This window comes from Corvus hawaiiensis, chromosome 20 (assembly GCF_020740725.1).
Source record: "Corvus hawaiiensis isolate bCorHaw1 chromosome 20, bCorHaw1.pri.cur, whole genome shotgun sequence".
In the NCBI taxonomy this organism is placed as follows: Eukaryota; Metazoa; Chordata; class Aves; order Passeriformes; family Corvidae; genus Corvus; species Corvus hawaiiensis.
Genome location: NC_063232.1, coordinates 1,163,949 through 1,179,613, shown reverse-complemented (window position 1 = coordinate 1,179,613; position 15,665 = coordinate 1,163,949). Strand labels below are relative to the sequence as shown.

The 15,665-nt window shown below is 49.9% G+C and overlaps 1 protein-coding gene and 1 long non-coding RNA gene across 15 annotated transcripts in view; one reads left to right on the top strand and one right to left on the bottom strand.

Moving 5' to 3' along the window:
- The first annotated feature begins 1,086 nt into the window (after positions 1-1,086).
- LOC125336284 lies at positions 1,087-14,013 on the top strand. The gene is made up of 3 exons (XR_007207720.1): positions 1,087-1,471; positions 8,317-8,401; positions 9,573-14,013. It is a non-coding gene; the product is annotated as an uncharacterized LOC125336284 (long non-coding RNA).
- MSI2 (musashi RNA binding protein 2) overlaps positions 10,223-15,665 on the bottom strand; it is a 213,110-nt gene continuing 207,667 nt past the window's right edge. For all 14 annotated transcript variants that reach the window (XM_048324649.1, XM_048324651.1, XM_048324655.1 and 11 more), the window contains one exon: positions 10,223-15,135. Coding sequence is in view for 1 of the 14 variants with exons in the window: in XM_048324651.1 (XP_048180608.1) it covers positions 15,094-15,135 (42 nt within the window). In the remaining 13 variants the exon portion in view is untranslated. The remainder of the gene's footprint in view (positions 15,136-15,665) is intronic.

Here is a 15,665-nt window from a genome sequence, read left to right as displayed (position 1 = left end):
TCAGGCAGCCGGTGCTGGCGGTGCTGGGGCGCAGCTCTTTTGGGGTTTGGTGTTTTGCTGCGGTCCAGGAGGAAAAGGGTTTTGGGAAGGGAGACCTGTGGTGTGGCCGGTGCGCCCTGGCTGTCCGTGCTCCGTGTTGGCCGTGTCTGTGTGCTCCAGGCTGGGAGCCAACACCCTGCACGTGCCCCTGCAGCACAGCTGGAGTGTGGGGACTTGTCAGTCCATGGGCTGGAGCTGTGAATGATGGATCCATGGAAGCTGAGTGTCCAGGGGTGCAGGTGCAGCCAGAGTTCCCCTGCCCTTGGCTGTGTAAAAAGTAGTTCAGGCTTTCTCTTGAGGCAGTCACAGAATTGACCCTGAATTCAGCCAATCTCTGCAGTCCTTGTGAGGAGAAGGAAACTCTTGTCATCGTTCATATGGAGGGTAGAATATATTTCCTTTCCTCCCCATTATCTAATTGTTCTACTGAGACTTTGCCCTATTTGATTAAAAAGCTTGAAAGCAGCTTGTTTCATGTATGGAAAAGAAGCACAACATACGGGAGTGACAGAGGTGTTCACAGATCTGAATGTTTTTACATTAAAGAAAATTGAAGTGGAAATACTTTGCTAAATGCACAGGTGAGGTGTTGGTGAGGAGCTGGGGGCACCCATGGGTGAGACCTCAGTGTCCAGCCCTGCAACCGTGCGAGGGCACCAGATGTTTTATTGAGAACTTTAATGTTGGTGATTTTCTTCTCAGCCCCAGACCCCCCTCACTGCCTGCACACCCCAGACCCCAAATGCCACCACCAGCAGTGGGACTGGTGGGATCCAGCCACGGGTGGGATCCCTGTGGGTGGGATGCTGGCTCTGATTTCCTGCAGCAGGCCCCTGCTTTCACACCAAAAATAACACGTGCAAAAACCCAAGGACTTATTTCCCTTCTCCTCCCCCTTCAGACGGAAGCACAACTATGACAAGTGTTCTGATGAAGGCTGAGGGCGCCCCAAACATCTCTCCCCGTGCAGATTACTATGTAAATCAGCCACTTAATATCTCTGCTTCCCTCTGCCGCGCTGTGTGCCGGGCTGGGGACGTGCTGGGTGACAGCCCTGGCCCGTGGTGGGTCACACCCTGCCACGTGGGCCACCACAGAGACGTTCCCATGGCGTGTGCAAGGCCTGGATGATACAAACCTGGACAAACAAGGCACTTATCGGCCTTTTTAATAGTGAATTCTGGTTTTTTTCCAGCACCTCTTGCCCGAAAAACCAAGTTGCCAGAGCTGGGTGATGAAGGCAGCATCCATGGGGATGCTGGGGACAGGAGCTGTGACATCTCCGTGGGCTGACACCAAAGTGCTGCGAAGTTTGTGATCAGCACTCGCTGCACATCTCTGCTGTCCTGGAGGAGGAGATGCTTTTCCCACTGCCATGGAAGAGGAGGCGCTTTCCCCCCTGCCCTTGCACCGTAAAACTCGTGTTTCCCAGGTAAGAGGGATGCTGCTGGCTCTGGGTGGCTGCAGGGGTGGGAGCAGGCTGGGTTTGTCCCTGCCCAGCTGGCACCTGAGCTGTCCGTGCACACTTCCCTTCCCTGGCTCTGGAGATGGAGAAGGAGGGAGGGTTTGATGGATGAGCAGAGGGAAATGCAGATTTATGACATGTGTGATCTCGTCTCCTCTGGAGCTGGGACTGGGGCAGGAGCTGTTGGGGCTGGGGTTGCAGCGCCAGAGGTTCGGCTTTGGGATGCTCCCAGCAGCTCCCATCAGAGCCAAGGGTGTGCAGCCCCTCCAGCAGGACCCCACCTCAGGCTGCCCAGGTTATTGAATGTCACACCTCTAATGAGAGCCGTGCATGAGGCCACTGGACCCAGCTGGTCTGGGCGGTCCTGGGGTGGCTGTGGGGCCAGCGGTGCCTCCGGTGCCATCCTGGCACAGCCAGCTCAGATCTGGCCTGTCCCCCCTGCCTGGGGTCCAGGCATTAACACCCCCTTTAACACCCCTCATCACTCTCTCAAGCAAAGGCCGTTTGTTTCTGTTGGGTTTTAATCTCCCTTATTTTGCTGCTTGTTCTGTGAGAAGATTGAGGCAGCAGCGCTGAGCTGCGCTGGGGTCGTTACTGCAGAGCCGTGATGATGGAAATGGCTTTGGAGTAAAGACATTATTAATGAAGATGATAAGCAGGGAAGGAACACCACGCTCGTGTACCTGAGCTCGCCCGGGTTGTACTTGGCCAGCACATCCATCTCCTGCTTGTATTCATCCATTTCTTTAAATGCCTTCACGGGTGATGTCAGCCTGCCTGGCAGTTCTGTGCCATTTAAAAGAACCAAAACAAATTAACTCTAAAAAGTTTACGTCTGAAATGGTGCTGCTTCCCAGCTCCTGGCTCTGAGCGAGGGGGAAAGCACTCCTGGGGATCCTGAGAGAACTGCTCCTGGCGGTTCAGCCGTGATGGGATGGAGCTGAGCTCCCGCTGCCCTCCCAGGGCACATGGCACGGCCTTGTGCCCACCGTGGGGGCCAGGATTGCTGCTTGTCCAAGAGAAATGCAAATACGGGACAATCAGCCTCTGCAGCAGCAAAGTGGGATGTGATGAAATCCAATCAGTTAATAACCCTTCACAGCCCTGGGAGAATTGCAGATGAATGTGCTTTTAAATAACTTTTTTTTTTTCTCTCCCCAGAATTACTCCCCCGTGTTTTTTTCTGAAAAAAACCCTCATTTTGGTTTGTGCCGGGCAGAAAGGGCCACCGGCTTCAGAGCCCAGAGCCAGGGAATCTCGGCAGAGCTCTGCCATTGCATCCTCCCGCACCGTTTTGCCTCTTGAAAAGGCACCTCCCTCCTTCGGGGTGGCCCCCTGAGCCTCCAGCTGCTGAAGGGGGGTCCCGTGAGGTTCCCACCTGCAGCCCCGGAGCTGCTGCCCCATGGAAAGCCGCAGGGAGCTCCAGCGGCTGACGCGGGGATGAGCGCTGCAGGAGCAGAGCGGCTCAGCAGACTGAGCTGATGAGCGTGAGGAAGAGGAGGCTGTGAGACCCGGATAGTAATCAAGGCTAATTTGTTGATTTGCCATCCGGAGTAATTTCTTGCATTATTTTTTTCCCCCTATACAATTTGCTGGGGGAGGGGGAGCGCGAGCTCTCCATCCTCCGCCGAGCCCCGTCTCCCTGATTAGGGGCTGTCGGGATGATTGATGGGTTCTTGCCGGGGAAGGTGAGTCCCTGCCCCGTGACAGCTGGGTTGACAGCCCGGCAGAGACATGTCCCCACCAGCACCCTCCTCTTCCAATAGCTGCACGTCCCCAGCCTGGACGGTGCTGGGCTCTGGCTCCAGTAGCTCCTGCCAAGGTCACATCCTCCGAAACGCCGGTGTCCTCCCCAGAATGGCCCCTTCAATCCCCTGGACAAGGATGGAGGAGGAGGAAGGGGCATCTCCTGGGCAGGTGTGGGTTTGTGTGGAGGCGCTGGATGCTCCCCTGCTGTGCAAGGGTTGTGGAGACACGGTGCTGCCGGGAGAAAATACCATAGACTGGGAAAAAAATCTCACTTAAGTCTTTGCAAAGCCACAGATAATGCACTGTGAGAGTGAACAACCAGGATGAAAAATAATTGCACTCCTATTTTTCTCCAGCTTCTCTTATCAACGACTTTATCACCTTTGGTTTTATTTTACACCTTATTTAGACTTTACTGTAATCCCAGCTATTTCACCATTGACACCTCCTTAATACCTTGTCTAACACCTCTGACACCTCTGGCTAATGCCCAGGCCCTGCTCCAGCGCAGAGCAGGAGCAGAAAAGAGCCGAAATGGAGAGAGGGAAAAATTATTTACTACCCAGACTCTGTGAATAATAACCTCTGAGGAGGAGGTGGAGGCCAGCCCTCCCCGTGCAGCTGAGCTTTGCTATCTGCCACATCCGTCTCCACCTGCCCATTCCCAACCAGCGGTGCCGTGAGTGTTCCGCAGGAAGGAGAAGTGAGAGGACTTATTGTTCCTGGGAAACAGCAGCCTAGAAAGGCTCAACTTAGTGAACTGACGCAAATTAATTCCTCTCACTTGGACACCCTGTGCCAAGCCCAGCCCTATTTGAAATATTCCATCTCTGCGGGTCCTGCTGGCGTTGGCAGCTCTGGTGCCAATCTGAGTGTCCACTGCTGGTCCACTGGGTCTGTGCGCAGCGGTGGGGCTGGGGCTTCAGCCCTCATGGACAGCCCCGAGGGTGCTTTTTGGGGCTGATTCTCCTTTGGTGGCTGGGGAAGGTACCCACTGCTTTGTGGGGACCCCTCCTTTGCTGTGGGAGCTGCTAAACAGGTCTCATCTGTTCCTGGTTTTCTGGTGGAAATGGTGAAGGGGCTGCTGGGGCTGCTGCTGGGGTTGCCAGAGTCACAGAATCTTTGAATGGTTTGGGTTGGAAGGGACCTTAAAGATTATCCACTTTCACCCCCCTGCCATGGGCAGGGACACCTTCCACTATCCCAGGGTGCTCCAAGCCCTGTCCAACCTGGCCTTGGGCACTTCCAGGGATCCAGGGGCAGCCACAGCTCCTCTCAGATACCTGTGCCAGGGCCTCCCCACCCTCACAGGGAGGAATTTCTGCTTAATATCTGACCCAGTGGTTTCCAAAAAGTTTGAATTTCCTGACCTGGAAGAAATCTCACTGAACTCCAGTGCTGGGGATAACACAGAGCTCTGCTGAGGTTTTTCCTTTCCCCTTCTCTCCAAGCCTAAAGACCACAGCTACATTACCTAGATTTAACTACCCATTACACAAACTATATCTCTAAAGCGAGGGATATGGCAGCTTTATTATAAGTTTATTACATGCTAATTCAAGCAAATAAATTTGCTCCAGCTGTGGAGCAAAGGAGATTAATAACCTCGAAGATCACTTCGCTGCTTTGATGAGTTTCTTGAACAGAGTGGAGTATATTTAGGAAGAGCAACTAGATTAGTCAAAAAACCCCTTTAATTATTAGTGACACTGTGCAAACTGCTTCCTACGAGTGGAATACCAACTACTTAACTCCCTGACCTTATTATTCAAATAAACACTCCTTATTATAGCGACATGACTTGCTCATCAACACATCAGATCAGCTGCCTGGGTGGGGATCTCGGGGTCCCCGCTGTGTCGGCAGCCACCAGCTGGGCTGAGTGAGGGGTATAACGACCCAAAAGGGTTTAAAGAACTTCATGTGCCACACAATGAGCAGAGAAATGGCTTTGCCGGAATGCTTTTGGCTCTTGCTCCTTCCCCTGCTCAGGATACTGGGTTTTGTTCTGCAGTTAGTTTAGATTTTTCTGGAAGTGTTTAAATCTGGATGTTCTGAGCTGCCTCAGTGTTGCTGATGTTTGAATGTGTGGTTTGTAGAACAGCCTTGGAGGGGACAGTGGGGTTGTTCTTGTAACTGTTGGTCCTCTCCCAGTGGTCGTTGCCCTCACGTTTGATGGAATCTGGGGCAATTCTGCATTTACTAGTTTGTCTTCATTGGTGGCATGCTGGAGCTGGGTGAGGATTTTTCTGCCCCTTTCATAGATAAAAAGCAGGCCAAGAAAGGCTCCCGGAAATTACTACAGATATTGTGAAAATATACATGGGTGTTTGCCAAAAAGCAGGTAATTGTCAGAGAGACCTCCGAGTGCAAGGGGTTTAACCCTGGAAGTTTTTCTGGGAGCAGGGAGCTCCCTGGGATGCTGCAGGATCCCGGAAATGGTGGTTTGGAGAGGAGCAGAAAGCGAGGGCCGGCACAGCTCTGCAGCACCCGCGGAGCTGTGGGGAGTTTGTGCTCCCACTGGGAATTTGTGAATCCCACTCTTTTGGGGGGCAATCGTGCAGTTTCGCTCATGGCCACTTGGTAGCTGGAGAGGAGGATTTGTGACCCTGTGCCAAGGCCGGGAGGGATCAAAAGGCACCTTCTGCCTTCTCCCAAGCGGAAGCATCCCCGGCGCCGCCTCCCGCGCCCTTAAACCGCAGCAGCTGCCCTTGAGCCTGATGGATGCAAGCGGCGGCTCCGGCGGAGCAGAGAGGACGTGGAGCAGTGATCCGCAGCACGAGTTGCTTCCCTTCATTCGCTCTGGTCCTGCTTTAGCCACGGGCCCAGCCGGATTCGGTGGATGCTCAGGGGACTCGGAGCCCAGGGGTGTCTCTTTGTGGGTCCCCAGGGTCTGTCAGCCGTCTGGGGGGGACAGTGTGGGTCCAACCGCTCTTACAAAGGCAGCAAATCCAGAATATTCTCCTGCTCCTGTGCTTCCTGCTCCCCTGTCTCTCTCCCCCAGCCCCTCTGCCTTCAAACAGTTTCTATTCTATGTAGAGCAAGCAAAAAATGATGTGTTAAATACAGCCCGGGCTGAAGCTCTGAATCAAATCAATTCCTTTTTGATTCTCCGAGCTTTTGAATCCTCAGCCCTGCTGGAGGATTCTTAGCACAAGAATGGGGCTGAAGGAGCAATCCTTTCGCAGCGCTATTGACTCAATTATTTAGCCTCTTGATTTTCTATGAGCGGCCGCGCCGATATTCTGATTGCTAATGGCAGAGCATTGTTCGTGCGGCTCCGGGGCTCGGCTGAGCAGCGGCGGCTCGGGCTGGGGCACCGCCGCCTCCCCCTCGCTCCGGGTGGCATCGGCGCCTCGTTTTATTGTGCCGGATGCGAACCGCAGCGCGCAGGGATGTGCGGGGCTCGGCGTCCCCCCGTGGGGACCCTCCGCTGGGTTACGGCTGTGGCCCGGCCGGGATGCGCCGGTGACCTTCCCGTGTCCGCCCCGCTGTCATCCCCGCTCTGGGATGCTCCCGGCGCTGCCGGATCGATGGGGCCGGCGCGGCGCAGAGCGGGGAGGCTGCGTTTGCACCGGGTCAGTGCTGAGAGCCCGGCCGCGCGTCCTTCGGGCCGGCGGGTGCGGGTTCGTGATGCCCCGGCGGCTCCGGGCCAGGGGGTGATGCTGAGCCCGGCCCTGGGTGCTGCGCCCCTCCAGGTGTTCACGTCCCTTCAGCACCTCAGCGCAGCATCCTTTGCTGTGTAACTCAGCCACTATTGGGGCAAAGCAGGACAGGGGCAGGGACGGGACCTGGGTTCGGCTCCACCTCTTGTCAGGAGGGTTTGGAGCCCGCCGCCCAGCCAGGCTCACTTTTTCAAGATTAAAGAAGAGGAATTCCCCACCCATCAAAAGGTTGTGAAAGGACGGATAGGAAGCACTTTGGATCTCTGGATGAAAGGGGCTGAGAGGAACAAACTGCTGCCTGGCTTTGAAGAGGCAAAGCCCTGTATAAATCCTGTGCAGTTTTATTGGTGGCCCAAATGCGTTGCGGGCTTAGAAAAGGCAAAAGCAGGAACTTATTCCTGCTTTTTATTCTTGCTGATGTTTATGTCACATCAGAGCCCGCGCTGGGTGCTCTGTAGATGCAGGAGGTGACAGATCCCTGCTGGGTGTCACCAAGCGATGGAGACACTGCAAGTGCAGATTCCGTACTCGCTCCCGTCTCTCCGCGGCTGGCGCGGGCCGGGGTCATCCGGTTAATGCACGTTTCAGTCTTCATTGGCTTTTTAACTAGTTTTTAATCAGTAATTATTAGCGAGCAGGAGCAGTGCGCGGGCTCCTTTCACCCCTCCCGGGGCGAGTGCCGCTCAATGTGTCACAGCAGTTAGCACCCGGTGGCGGCAGCAGGCTGGGGGCTGGACACTGGCACCGGGACCTCGGCTGGCTCCCAAACTGCCAGAAATGCAGCAGTGGGTGGGAATGTGCCCAAGTTTCAGCAGCCCTGGCCCTGTCAGGGTTGTTAATGTTGGGAAGGTCAAGCTGGGGACCTGGGCTTGCTGCCTCCGTGGGATACAGTGGCTTTGGGGACCAGGCTCTTCTACCCATACTGGAAAGAGACTTTAATTTCACAAGGGCATGCAGTGATAGGACAAGGGGAATGTCTTCAAGCTGAAGGAAGGCAGATTTAGATTGGATATCGGGAAGAAATTCTTCCCTGTGAGGGTGGGGAGGCCCTGGCACAGGCTGCCTGGAGAAGCTGGAAGTGCTCAAGGCAAGATCGGATGAGGCTTGGAGCAACCTGGGATAGAGGAATGTGTCCCTGCCCATGGCAGGGAGTGGAACTGGATGGTTTTTGAAGTTATTTCCAACCCAAACCATTCCGTGATTCTCTGATAAGCTCTGTTTGCCCTGCAGAGCAGTGGATGCAGCCAGCCCGGCCCGTGGGAGCTGCTCCGTGCTAATTCCAGCCGTTGCCGTGGAGGTAAATAGCAGGAATCAGCCTTTGCCTAATGCACAAACGGAGTCAAGTACCGCTGCCCTTTGCGAAGCGCTAATGAATTGCAAGTGTCTCTCCTTACCCAGGCGCTGCCACCACCTCGTGACCAGCTGAAAACTGCAGCCCTGCGCCCTCGACATACGGAGCTGCTGGAATCGCTCATTTCTGATGGTATTTGACATAATTGAATACAGAATGGTAAAAAGGGGTGGGTTTTTTGGGGGTGGGTTTCATCACCATCAGGGTTTCAGTGCTCTCAGGCTGGGTGGCATCTGGGCTCGTGCCACCACAGGGACTGGTACCCAGTGGAACAAATGAGCTTTAAACCCCTCTAATTTATTATTCTTTATTAATAATGAGGAGGCCCTTGTAAATAGCCGTGAAAGGGAGTCCTTAAGCTCATAATTAATAAATGCTGGCTTGGTTTCTGCTGCTGAACTGCAGCCTCGAGATGTGTGATGGGGGATACGTGGCTCTGCTGAAGAGCAGAGGGTGCTCGAGTCCTCCAAGCAGGTTAATAAACCCGGGATTTACTCCGAGATTCGGGACGGCCAGGACAGCTACCTGTGGCGTGGGATACGGCAGAGCCTGGGGGACAGGACTGGGGGCTCCTGGGGCAGGGGTGCAGGATTGGGGGCACAGGATGGGATGTGGCACAGGGATGCAGGAGCTCACCTGCCCCGTGGGTGCCACAGTGGGGCTTGGTGCCCAAAGACCCCCACCTGGGCCACTCTGCACAACCCCAGTGGCCCCAGCTGCCTCCTGAAACTCACTGTTACAGCTCGGCCATAAATGTTTATGTCAGGAGGGAGAGGAAGTAAATCACATTTATCTCCCTTGTTTTCTTTATCGGGGCACTAATTTGACAAGGAAGGAAAATTTTTGCTTATTTTACAACTCTGATTTTGGCTGCAATTTGATTTCAGTAGCTGGGAGGCGAACACAAAATCTTATTTTTATTCCAGAGCTGGTATAAAAATTTACATTTTGACACCGACCCCCACTCCCATTTCAGTGCTGCTACAGCGGGCCCGCGGGCTCTGCACAAAACACATCACCCACGTATAATACACTCATAATTCACTAATGTTTGCTGAATGACAGGGTTAAGTGGCTGCTATTCCCGGCCTCCCACCACACTAATGTACTCCAGACCCGCGCTCCTTTTCTTCTGGATTGCAGTCAAATCGTTTCCTGCAGCCCTCGCAGTGGAAGCTCCTTCCACCCCGAACAAACATGACTTCCGAAATTATTTTCATTTGTTTTTCTAATCTAATTTTCCCCTCGGTGCTCCACTAATCATCAATCCCATTAAGGGCTTGATGTGTTGACTGCTTTCCAGAGAGCCCGTCCTGCATCCTGCCGTGTGCTGACCTTCACCAGCACCGGCCGGGCTGAGACCCCCGGAGCCCCGGCACGGCCGGACGCAGGCGAGGGATGCAGTGGGAAGGTTTGTTGGTGCTGCTGGGGCTGGAGCATCCCCTCCATCCCTGCCCAATCCCGCAGCCCCATCTCTCCAGGAAAGGAACCTGTGTCATCCTGGAACACTGTGAGTATTTACAGGCTAAAGGAGGGGTGGGGGGAAGTTGGCTCCGCTCCAGGCCAAGAGCCAAAGGGCCTCTGGTGGAATATCTGAGCTGAGAGAGGGTGTGAAGCCACAGAGAGCGTGTCACTCCCATGAGGAAAATACACAGCAAGGATGGGGGGGACTGGGAATTTATCCAATGGGATTGGGAGCACATGGCCACCCACTGCCCCTCCTGGAAATAGGATTAGTGCTGATGATGCCAAAAATGTGCCTGGCAGGGCACAGGATGAGGGACCAGCCATGGGGAACTGGGCAGGGGGACAGGGACAGGGCACGGATGTGCTGCCCACGCTGTGGGAGCAGGAGGAGTGACAGAGGGTGATGGGTTTTGGGGTGATGGAGCTGAAATCACCCCCCAGGAATAAATAATCCCCCCTGACCCCCAATGAAAGGGACTCCATGGATCTGTTCAAAACAGTTTATTGTATTTTTTCGTCAGACAAACACATTGATTTCTGGACCACAGTAGAGGATGGAAACCTTTCACAAACTTATTTATTTGAAAATACAAATATAAAATTATACTTTCCACATCTGTGATGTGAGAGACCCCCATCCACATAGTATTTTACAACAGGGCTTCAGAAAGCCATACACAGAGACCTGAAAGATGCTTGATATATATAGATACATATATATATGTATATATATAAAAAAAAAGTCACTACCAAAGTTCTCATCAGTTCATACTAAAGTATAAAAGGAAGGGCTAGGCCTGCCACTGTGCCATAGTTTATTTAGGTACATTTATGACCACCTGAAATGCTCACTTGCATCCTAGTACTGATGGGAGTTCAGACCTCGTACGACAGAGAATGACGGGGGGTTGCTACCTACGACGGTCACGCGACAGACGAGCCCAGGCGGGGTCTGGGGCCGACCCCGCTGCCCACCAGGCCCGCCCCGCTCGGACACCGAGCTCTCCACACAACACAGTCGGACTGCTGGGGGGCCGACAACCGACCACGAGGATTTGCTTTCTCAAACTACTTTTTTTTTTTTTTTTTCTTTTTAAAAATTATTATTATTTTGTGGTTTTTTTTTTTTTTTTTTGGTAATTTTATTACAGTATTAAAGTATTGCTTAGCTTACAGAATCTCCTCACGTAGTGTTCGCACGCGGCAGCGGGGTCGACTGGATTCTGTACGTAGGAAACTCTACAGTGTCTGTGCGCAGACCGGGATCTGCCGGTGTGTCTTCGATGCATCCTGTCTCTTCGCCCTAACACTAACCTCAGTTCTCCCTCTCTCTCTGAACTATGTCGCTTTAAAAAAACAAACCAAACCACTAAAAAAAAGAATTCAGAAGATTCCACCCAAGAGACATCGCTATAGCATAAAAGACAGCTATGAGTTAGTGTTGTTTTTTTTTGTTTTTGTAAACAGTTTCATATGCAATATCATACAGAACCATGGCTGGCCTTCAGTAAAAATGTAGTAAACTATATTGCTTTATTATTGATTATGTTGCATTGAGTGAATGGCAGAAACGAAACAGGAAGGGACGTGTGGCTGGAGTCGCTAGCCCTCATTCACACTACGGATGAAAGCAGCATCCTAGGCTGCCCAGCAGGGAAGAAAAGAAATCCCAACACCTTTCAGGTCGTAATCACCCACAATTACCCAATGGTTTAACTAAGCCTAGCAAGATGTGTGACATTCACCAGCAGACACTGCTGTACAATGGAAAAAAATCAACTTACAGCAAAGAGAGCCATGCTACCTTAAAGTCCAAGCTACAAATTCAACTCAAAATGAACATTTATGAAGTGTAAGAAAAAATAAAAACCCCAAAGGACAGATCAGGCTTCGCTTTAATCAAGCCGATCACAAAGGACTTGGGTTATTCGAAGGGGGAGGGTCCCAAGCTCTTGTGGCTCCTCCAAAATGTCCCTGGTGTTTGGGACATGGCCCGTCCCACAGCACAGCCGGGCAGGAGTGGCCCTGCGGGCCCTTTGGATGCCCAGGTCACCCAGCGTGGTGGAAATCCCTCATTTTGGCCACCCCGGGGGTAGCGGGTCCGTGTGAGAGATCTGGAAAGCAAAGGGCACCGTCCCTCGGGGTGCCCGCACAGGCTGTGGGCTCTCCATCCCTGGCAGTGCCCAAGGCCAGGCTGGACACTGGGGCTTGGAGCAGCCTGGGACAGTGGAAGGTGTCCCTGCCATGGCAGGGGTGGAACTGGACGGTCCTTAGGGTCCCTTCCAACCCAAACCATTCCATGATTCCACGATCCTTCGCTCTCTGGGCTTGAGTAAAACAAAGGTGCAGCTGAACCTTTGTGCTGAAAAATTTACAAAAAACCCCCAAACAAACGAAGAAAAAGAAAAAAAAAAAAATCCTCCAAAATGGATTTCTAGATGAGTGGGGGACTAACGTGAACCTTAGTCTAGGTAGCCACATCAAAACATCTTGGATTCCACGACATTTGTGCTATGGGCCACTGGGACTTCTCAAAAGGTATATAAACATCTAAAACATATTCACACAGATTAGCAATTTCTTCTGAGCATTCTTAAAAAAATATGTTTTTTTTTTTCTCTTAGTAAAATCGTTTTAATATACCGTGCCTCCCTCTTTTAAAAAATAAATTAAAAAAATCCAGTTTTGCATATCTAGCATTAGCATTTAAGGTAGTATGGCACATCCCCTTTCCAAAGTCAAGGGTGGGGATCTACAAATGCCTTAAGAGTTTGCCAGCATTTTTAACATTGTGAGACCTTTGGTTAGTTGAAACCGCATCAGATCAGCAAAAGAAAAATAATAAACAAGAGAAAAAAAAGCACAGAAAGAAAAAAAGAGAAGAAAAAAACAAAAGAGGAAAACCTTCCCAAAATTATTAGCATTTTTTTTTTCTTAAATAAGAGAAAGTTCTATCCTTACTGGTCCTAAATCTGAATAACTACATCTAAATTTTTAACCTTAATTACGATACACCTAACAATATGTACTAGAAGAGGAAGAGAGAAAGAGGGGGGGAAAAATTCACTACACTACCATCAGGACAGCACTCTTACAAGATAAGCCATTTTATACACTATTAACATACAACAATGATCAACAAAGAATATTCTATGAGGTGACAGGGAATGGAGAGGAAAACCAACTGGTAGTACAGTACATCATCAACATTGACAAAATAGCAATAAAAAATTCCCTGACGGCACATTGAATCGCAGGGAATTTGGTTTGTCTTTTTTTTTTTTTTTTTTTTACCTTTTTATTTTTTAAAGAATTCGGTTTTATTTCTTTTATTACTTGATCAAGTCTCAATATTTAAAAAGCGTCCAGCATTTTGCTTAAACCTGGTTGTTCTGAAATAAGAAAAAAACCTAAAACATTACATAAAAAGCATGATTTTTTTTAAAAACAAGAAAAACAAGGTTTTCTCCTTTCGGTTAGCAGTATGGTGCCTTGTTTTGTTAAAGATGCCTTGCTCTACCTTGTCTATTGAATGTCTACATTAGTCTACTTGTTAGTAAAATTTACAAAAATAGGAGTGCAGCAGCTCTTTTTAACAAATGTCGCATTCAGTGTCTTATACTGGCTGTACCTAAAGTACCAAATTTATAAACGTAACAATTTAAAAAAATATTAATAAAACTTGTCAATATTACGTTAAAAAAAGAAGAAATATATCCACACTACAGTATGTTCTTAATGCCACCTACCATGTTGTACTTCTAGTTTGCTGTTGCAGGCCTATTTACCAATATTAAAAAAATTAAATTAAAAAATATCCTTCATAAGTTTCCTCCCCCAACAGAGGACCATATATATAACAGCCAAATATTAAACATGTGCAAATAGGAAACTGTCAGTTTTTCCCCTACCAGTCACAGTGCAATGATGTTTTATACTTTATTTCTTTTAAATTCTGTTTACAACTACAATAAATTAAAATCTTCCATTGCTTCTAGGGTGAAACTTGTAGCACTGAGGTATTCCCAAAAAAAAAAAAAAAAAAAAAAAAGAAAACAAAACCAACCAAAGTTGCTTTCTAATTTGTTAATACAGAAAGTGATGGATAATAAAGGAAACCATGCAAGCTGGACGCTGCTCTGCCCGCACGGGGTGCCCAGAGCAGCTGAAATGACTGGACAGCAAGTTGATCTAGTTTAAAACAATGACCAAAAAAAAAAAAAAAAAAAAAAAAAACCCAAACAAAAAAAACCCGAAATAAAGGTGTGCTTTGAACCGTAAATGCGTTGAGTAGGAAAAATCGTAGCTTCTTGATCAGTTTTGGGAAAAGCAGGTTTTAAATTAAAATAAAAATACCACTAGACTGTTCCTTTGTAAGCTGTGCACATCTGAGAGCGAAGCTGCTGGTACGAACTGGGCGAGCTGGGAGGGTCCCACAGCATCACAACCCCCCTGGCCAGCTCCGGCAGTCGCTCTGAAAGGCTACAACTTCCTTGTCTTTTTTCATCCATTTTCATAGAGAAACTGCCTTAGGCTGACTCCATCACAAAAATAGGTTTGTATTTCTCTTTCTTAATAGTTTCTATGTAGTTAATGGAATTGTATTTACAGCATTTTATTATTTTTTCTTTTTTTTTTTTTCAGAATTCACAATTTCAAAAAACCTTATATCACCTCTTTCAACAAAAAAAAGCACTTATATAGAAAAAGGACGCGCAAAAAGTTTGTCGCCCTCGCCTTATTGCCGAAAATAGAGAGAATTAGAGTAACCAAGACGCCACAAAGGAAAAGAAGGGCCAGAGAACCTGTTGCTCCCCCCTCCCCTGCCCTGCCAGCCCCCCATGCTGCGCCCGCCGCCGGCTCCGCTCCCCCTGCCACCGAGCCGGGACCGGCGGCCGAGGCTCCTGTCACCATCTCAGCATCCTTTAAGCAACAACAACTACGTAAAACAGAAGGGAGGAGGAGGAGGGGAGGTGGGAAAGAAAAGCAAAAGAAACCCCTTAATATAACAGTTACACTATGGTTAGGCTCTCGCTACATACACAAAGAATTCTGACTACGTGGCTACGAGACTATGTCAAAAACGCTACGAAAAAATGTGGGTTTGGAGAGCTTTAAAAAGAGGGGGGGAACCCATCGAGAAAATAAAACGAACAAGAAATGGGTTTTATATACATACTTTTAAAAGCTGTTGTTTTTATAGTACAGCAGATTCATGAGATGATGAGAGAGATTTTAAACAACCCAAGTCCTTCGAGTGCCACCTCCAGTTTGCGTTGGCGGTGATGATGATGATGATTATGATGATGATGATGTAGTGCTCAAAGTCTGATGAGATCACCCAACTGTGGGCCCCTTCAGAAACTTCGCCCCGTCTTGCCCGGACATCCAGAGAGACTCTGCGTGAGGAGAAGGTGGACACGGACACGGGAGAGGGACAGTTAATTGAGGCCAATTAGGATTTTTAACAAAAAAACCCCAAAGCGTTTGCAAACACTTTGTGGCCGCAGCCTGCTCCGATCCACCCCGAGGGAGGATGAGGAGGGACTGGCTGGAATGCTGAGGTGTTCCCAGGACGGCCCCCATGGGAGAGGGGGTCTCATGTATTCCCTGCTCTTATTTCCAGCTCTATCCCAGCTAAGCCTAGACTGGGGGCTTAGCTGAGGGCTGGGCTGGTTTAGGAACAGTAAAATGTGACTGGATACACAGCCAGGACAAAAACTGTTCCTCAGGCATCTGTTACGCCAGGAATTTACACAGCTTTGGTAAAATGAGTTTTCTCTGAAGTACCTGGAAGGTGACAAGTTTTACCTGGGCACACTGCGGAGGCCAGGATTTATTTTATACCAGAGCTTCAGCCTCCAATGCTCCATCCCTGCTGCTGCCTGAAGCTGAGATACATAATGTATACAAGGGATATAAATATTTA